The sequence below is a fragment of the Lycium barbarum genome, chromosome 1, assembly GCF_019175385.1.
Source record: "Lycium barbarum isolate Lr01 chromosome 1, ASM1917538v2, whole genome shotgun sequence".
Taxonomy (NCBI): domain Eukaryota; kingdom Viridiplantae; phylum Streptophyta; class Magnoliopsida; order Solanales; family Solanaceae; genus Lycium; species Lycium barbarum.
The window spans coordinates 165557814-165563765 of NC_083337.1; the positions used below are offsets into that span (position 1 = coordinate 165557814).

At 34.8% G+C, this 5952-nt stretch overlaps 1 protein-coding gene across 2 annotated transcripts; it reads right to left on the minus strand.

Moving 5' to 3' along the window:
• Window positions 1–1537: 1537 nt before the first annotated feature.
• Window positions 1538–4242, minus strand: LOC132605099 (zinc finger protein BALDIBIS-like). Of its 2 annotated transcripts, none has more exons than XM_060318369.1 (3): window positions 3757–4242; window positions 3244–3643; window positions 1538–3087 (listed from the first exon to the last, which is right to left on the minus strand). In XM_060318369.1, the coding sequence occupies exons 1-3, from the start codon at window positions 3896–3898 to the stop codon at window positions 2043–2045; spliced, it is 1587 nt and encodes a 528-aa protein (XP_060174352.1). In that variant the 5' UTR covers window positions 3899–4242; the 3' UTR covers window positions 1538–2042. The 2 variants fall into 2 exon arrangements, with proteins under 2 accessions (XP_060174352.1, XP_060174356.1); XM_060318373.1 differs by having other exon boundaries at window positions 3244–3637; window positions 3757–4241.
• Between the last annotated feature and the right edge of the window lie 1710 nt (window positions 4243–5952).

Below are 5952 nucleotides of genomic sequence, written 5' to 3' on the forward strand. Positions count from 1 at the left end.
TAATTCATCCGATAATTATTTATTCTCTTACTAACATTTTTATTAAGTCTCATGCAGGCATCCGGAGTTACTTTTGAAGATGACACTCAAAAGAAGTTCAAATAGCTTTTTAAACTCTTTGTTTATATATTTTTTTTTTACCTTCTTAAATTATGCAAGCATAAAATATAGTGAAACTTTACTTTTTAGGGTGCAGGTTGGCGGTATTTATTTATGATCTGCTTATGTGATTTAAATTTTATGTGTTTTAGACAAATTAACATTAGACAGTTATTATTTTTCGTAGCTAATATTCTTATAGTTATCACGTTTCGCTAGAGTTTTAATTTAGTAGCTTAGCACACTTAAGTAAATAAATAGGGTGATTTGCCTCAATATTTAGGTTTTAAAATGTACTCTCATAATTAATTGATTAGGTGTATATACTTGACTAGTTAAATTAGTTAACTCACCTTGCGTGCAGAATAATTTCATGTCCGTTCCTTATACCTTTTCACATACTCAAGCTCTTAAGTTGCAGATAACCTTTTTAAATAATTTTTTATATCACATATGTTTAAATCTGTTTTTTTTTTTTTTTCATTCAGAAGCAAATCGTTCATTGTTAAGTAAATACCTTTATAATATATTCATTTAAAGCTAAAATTTTTAGTCACTGTAATTGCGCACTTTATTTACTTGTAAATTATCACGTAATGCATATTTTTTATACATATGTAAATACTTACACCTTTTACTACATAAACATTCATGTTAGTTATTCTTAGTCTAAATTCTATTAATTTTTGTAAATAATAATCAAGCCTTTAACACATCCCTCGTATAGTTAAATTGGTCCAGCCGGGAACCACATTTGTGGATTCTGAAGGATGCCTAACACCTTCTCTTCGGAATAATTTGAACCCTTACCTAAAATCTCACTTATTTTCGTAGACCATGTTAAGCTGCATATATTAATAATTTATAGGTACCCTAGTATACCTTAAATACTAGGTGGCGACTCTGTACATAATTAATCGTTTCAGAGCTCCATAAGTTGTGCTTTGTTTAGCCCTCGGTAAAAATAGGGTGCAACAATGAGGTCCAAAGCAAAATATTCAGTATAGAACGAAATACTGATGCTAATCCTGTGCACAAATTAAACATTTGCTTTCTAGAACTAAAAGAGCAATCGAGGAGAAAAATATAGTCAAATAACAGAATCACATGATAATCGTATGAGAGTCGAGTAAAGTGTCCAAATAGAGTCGAATTCAGGATTTTAATTTTATGAGTTCAGAACTCGAGTTCCAACAACTGAATCCATCAACTTGAGTGGGGTTTACACAAATAAATCTAGATCGAGACTGAAATTTATAAGCTCAAAGACCATATCTATGCTACTAGATCTATCCGCTCCCGAGTACAATTTATGACAACCGCCAAGACTATTGGGCAACCTTTCTATCGTTCAAAAGTTTTAACTCAACGAAAGACAAGGCATGGACCTCTTCATGAAGAAAAAATTTAGAAACATAAAAAGGTAGAAGTAAAATGCTTATACCAACCAAAATTATTCAAAAATATAAGATTCAGAATATGGCAGTGAACCTGGAGAGTCACAGGTTTGCAGTAATCAATTGAACACTCGAAAGGAAAATTGTAAAAAAAGCAGAAATATTTCTACAAGAGGAAAAAAGCTTGACTTGTGATTGTCAAGTCCCTTTTATCAAATCTCTTCCAACATTCAGTGGACCCCTTTCTCTGACAATTCACAAGATCCCTCGAAATTGCTGCTCTTGCTTCCTCCTCCTCTTTCTCTCTCTCATGAAGATTGAAGTTTTTGACCCTGTTCCAACTTTTTTACACTCTGAACATTGTATCATTCCACTGTAGTGAAAATCCTTGAATTAATAGCTCCCACAAGTTTGGACCTTTAGAGTAATTCCATTCAGTATGAGTACTGAGCTTTTATTATCCGCATACATTAACTTTTTGCATATGTATACATATTTCGAGTGGAAAACAATAGGTTCAGTTGAACCCAATGAAGCAACCTTAGATCAGTGACTTCCATTGTACTGGCTTAATCCCATGGCTGAACTGGAAATATTCTGGAACTTGGCCAGCTCATCTTTTGATAAAAAAGGACTGCTTTCATTTCTTCCTACACCAAGAAAATCTCTTGTTAAGCTTCCTTCAATAGCTCCATTTCTACTCAGATTTACTTGCTTCCCTTTGTTCAAAAAAGGATCTGAACTCTTTCCATTTGCATTAATACCATCTAAAGAACTCGAGCTCATATCCCCGAACAACAGCCTATTTCCTTGATTAACATTTGGAGTCAAAGATGAAACTGTTGACGGAGAGTTCATCATTAAGCCATTCAAATTCTGATCATTAGCAGCAAATTGTCCTTGTCCGTTGCTTTTAGAGAAAGAATAACCCATTAACCCAAATCCAGTGCCGAAGAGGGCCGAATTGCTCCTCGTTGATCCCATTTGGGCTGCTTTTTGCAATAGTGCAGTAGCCGACATATTTGTTGTTGTTGTTTCTTGGTGATGATTGTTATTGTAGTACATTGAATTTATTGTCTCCGACAAATTTCTTTTGTTCTCTTCTTCCTCTTTTAGCAGTACTCGTGAAGGAAGTTGAGATGAGGAAGAGCCAATTCCAGAATCATCATTACCACCACCACCATTAATGAACCATTGTTGATTATTGTTATGAGCCGCCATTTGGACCAATTCATGATGAGGCAAGTTGCTAGTAGTTGAGCTTGATGATGCTACTAAGAAATCATTACCTGAATTTGGATTCATATTATTGTCCAACCAAAGTGGTATCCTTGGTTTTTGTCCATCAACATTATTGAGTTGATGATGATGACTAATTGCAAAGTCCAATCCAAGTCCCATAAACTCAGGCCTAAATAAATTAGAACCAAATTGGGGATTTCCACTGTGCTGAAGATTATTACTAAATCCCCCATGCAACAATATTTCATTTCTGAAATTCAGATTTGTTGCACTTGGAACTGAAGTAAATCGTGCACTTTCTTCCGCTAATGCATCACAAAATGCTCGATGTGTTATAAAGCTGTCCTTTCTGTTCAATTTCAAGTTAGTAGCATTAAATTTCACATAGATTTAATTTACTACCGCATTTATTTCCTCAATTGACTAATCTTAGGATTGTCCATTTATATTCTCTAATGTACTAGATGTAATAAATTCAACTAGAAATGATAAGGATGTTTGATACCTGGAGAAAAGTGTTCCACAATCACATTTATATTCTCTCGTGCCACAAATCTTAGTATGGGCTTTCCAATCAGATTGAATTGCATATTTCTTTGAACATTTCTCGCACTTCCACTTCTTCTCACCATGTTTTCTCGAATAGTGTTTTTTAATACCTGTTAAATCCCCGAGAGCTCTGGATGGATCGTGGTGGATACAGGTCTTTTCGGGGCAAATATAAACTTTCTTCTTGATCACTTCATTTTTGTTCCTTTGCTTTAGCTTCCATGGCAAGTTGTGACCTCTTCTATGGAGTTGTAAATTCTGGTCCCTCTGGAAACCCTTGTTGCAGATTTCACATAAGAATCGATTCGTCGCCATCAGTGATTTAGGTGATAATGCTATCACTTCTGCATCTGGATATGTTAAATATCAACAAAAAAGAAAGAAAAAAAAAAGCAAATCAATTATGACAAACAAAAAAAGGAGTCTTGAGAATAACCTTGTTGAGATATAATATAATAAACTTGCTTACCTGGTTTTCCTGGGAGGTTTCTTTTTCTTTTGGCAGATGGATTTGAATTAGGGTTTGGATTATTACTACTAGGGTTTGAGTTCGAGTTTGATTTTGGATCTTGAATGAAAGCTAGGGAAGAAAGTCCATCATCAGACATCATTTTTGCAGCTGAAATATGGACTGAGAAGAGTTGGAGAAGAAGAAGGAGGAGCTTAAGTGAGAAGGAACCAAAAAAAAAAAACAGCTCAGCTTTCAGAAGAAACCAAAGATTTTGCTTAAAACAGCTAAATCCCAAGATTACACTGTATAAGCTAAATCCAAAGTTAAAAACTAGACAAAATAATGGTTACAAACTGCACGATTCCATCCACAGACTATTTCCTCTTCTTCTTCTTACAGAGGTTCTCTGGTATTCACTTTGTGTTTGAATGTCTAGTAGCAAAACTACCATACAATATCATGGCCATACAAATAATTTTCCTCTCTCTCTCTATCTCTGTCTCTATTTTATTCCTTATCTTATACGGCTTTTCTTTCTATAGTCGGTTAGACATAGACTCAAAGTGGACCACTCCACCCTCCCCCCAAAAACGACCCTGTAAAAATATTGAGCTTACCTTCTACAAACTGATTGCAGTGTAAAAAGGTCTTTACATTATTATGTCGTCATTTAAATAAATATTGAAAATGATAGAAATAAGTTATGTATGCTTGTTACATATCGTTTCAGATGTATCGTGTTGTATTGTATTATATTGTATTGTACTGACATGATGAATGAAAATTCGGATAGTTAAACTGTTTTTCGTCATTTAATAATGTCACGCATCAAGAATCTAAAGACTAACCTTGCGATATTACAAAGAAAAAGTAGAGTACGCAATAAATTTATTATAAGAAAAAAGGTTGGGTAAAGGGTAAAATTAGATTGTTAAATAATAAGTAAGGGGGCAACGAAAAAAAAGTAATCACCTACGGACCAAATCTATAGTTTACACTGGATGAGTGAAGGGTATATACGGTATGAGACCTCTAGCTACAGTATTTACATGCATGTATATGTATTTCCAACTTAATCTGAAGATAATTACATATACCATTCTCAAAATATAAAATCAGTAATTAAATTGTTTTTTTTTGTTTAATCTTATGTTAAAATATGATTGTCAATTTTTTCAAGGATTGGTTTTTGGACCCTCGGTTACTGAGAAAGAGAAAACAGGGACGAAAAATCCAAAAATAAAAGGAAAGAGATAGAACATAATGCATATGCTCCCTTAGTACGATGTCGTCCCGTGAAGTCCCAGCTGGAAAATATTATATTGCATTTGAGTGGGAGAATTAGGTGGGTGCACTGTGGGCCCAATATGTACTACTATATCCCTAGTTATTTTTACTGTTTATTTTAGTTAACGACTTCTCTTTGTGAAGGTAAATGTTACAATTGGTTGAGGGAACACGCTGTAGCTTTTCTTACATAATTTCGTATACCCTAGTTACTTAAATTTTGGGGTTAAATTAGACTTAAAGAGTTAACTTTTCACGGAAATTACTTATTTTTTCCCTCCACCCGTATCATTTTATCTGAAACCGTTACTCCTTTTACAGTTAAACTATTCATCCTTTGGCTACGTTTTCTCAAATTCTTTTTTAAATATTTCAAATTATTATCTACATTGATTATTAGTAGTAGTTGTATACGGTAAAAATCGGATGTGAGTCAAACCGGTGAAGCGAGAAACCGGAGGGAGAAGGGAACAAGAACATACATGAAGACTCTCATTCTGAACCAGAGGAGCGCTTGTCCGGAGCTAATCGGGGAACCATTTGGTCCGGTTCCTTCATCACCGAGTTGGTCGAGGTCGTTACCCCGAGTATCCGTGCCGTTTGTGCGGTACAGCCGTTGCACACAAGCCACGAGTCAGTAGCGTCCTGCCATGGTCAACAACCAACCATGCGTGTGTCAGACTGTACGGCCAACCTAATCCCACCAAATCCGTTCAGAGTTGTACTTATTATTATTACTTTAACAATTTGTATGGTATGAGGCCCATAGAGGCAACACTATAAATAGAACTCATCCCCCTCCTTTGGAGAGGTTGGCTTATTCATTTTCAAGAACACTTGTAACATCAAAGCATATATACAATCTCTCTCTCTCCAAGATCTGATTCGGTCCATAGTGACCATTTGCATTTTCATTGTATTTCCTCA

Bases quoted from the DNA above. Each gene is read 5' to 3' on its own strand.
- LOC132605099 (XM_060318369.1), bottom strand. From the start codon at position 3,898: ATGATGTCTGATGATGGACTTTCTTCCCTAGCTTTCATTCAAGATCCA. The intron at 3,644-3,756 runs GTAAGCAAGTTT...GATATTTAACAT, and splicing joins AAACCTCCCAGGAAAACCAG to ATCCAGATGCAGAAGTGATA. The intron at 3,088-3,243 runs GTATCAAACATC...GAAATTGAACAG, and splicing joins TGTGGAACACTTTTCTCCAG to AAAGGACAGCTTTATAACAC.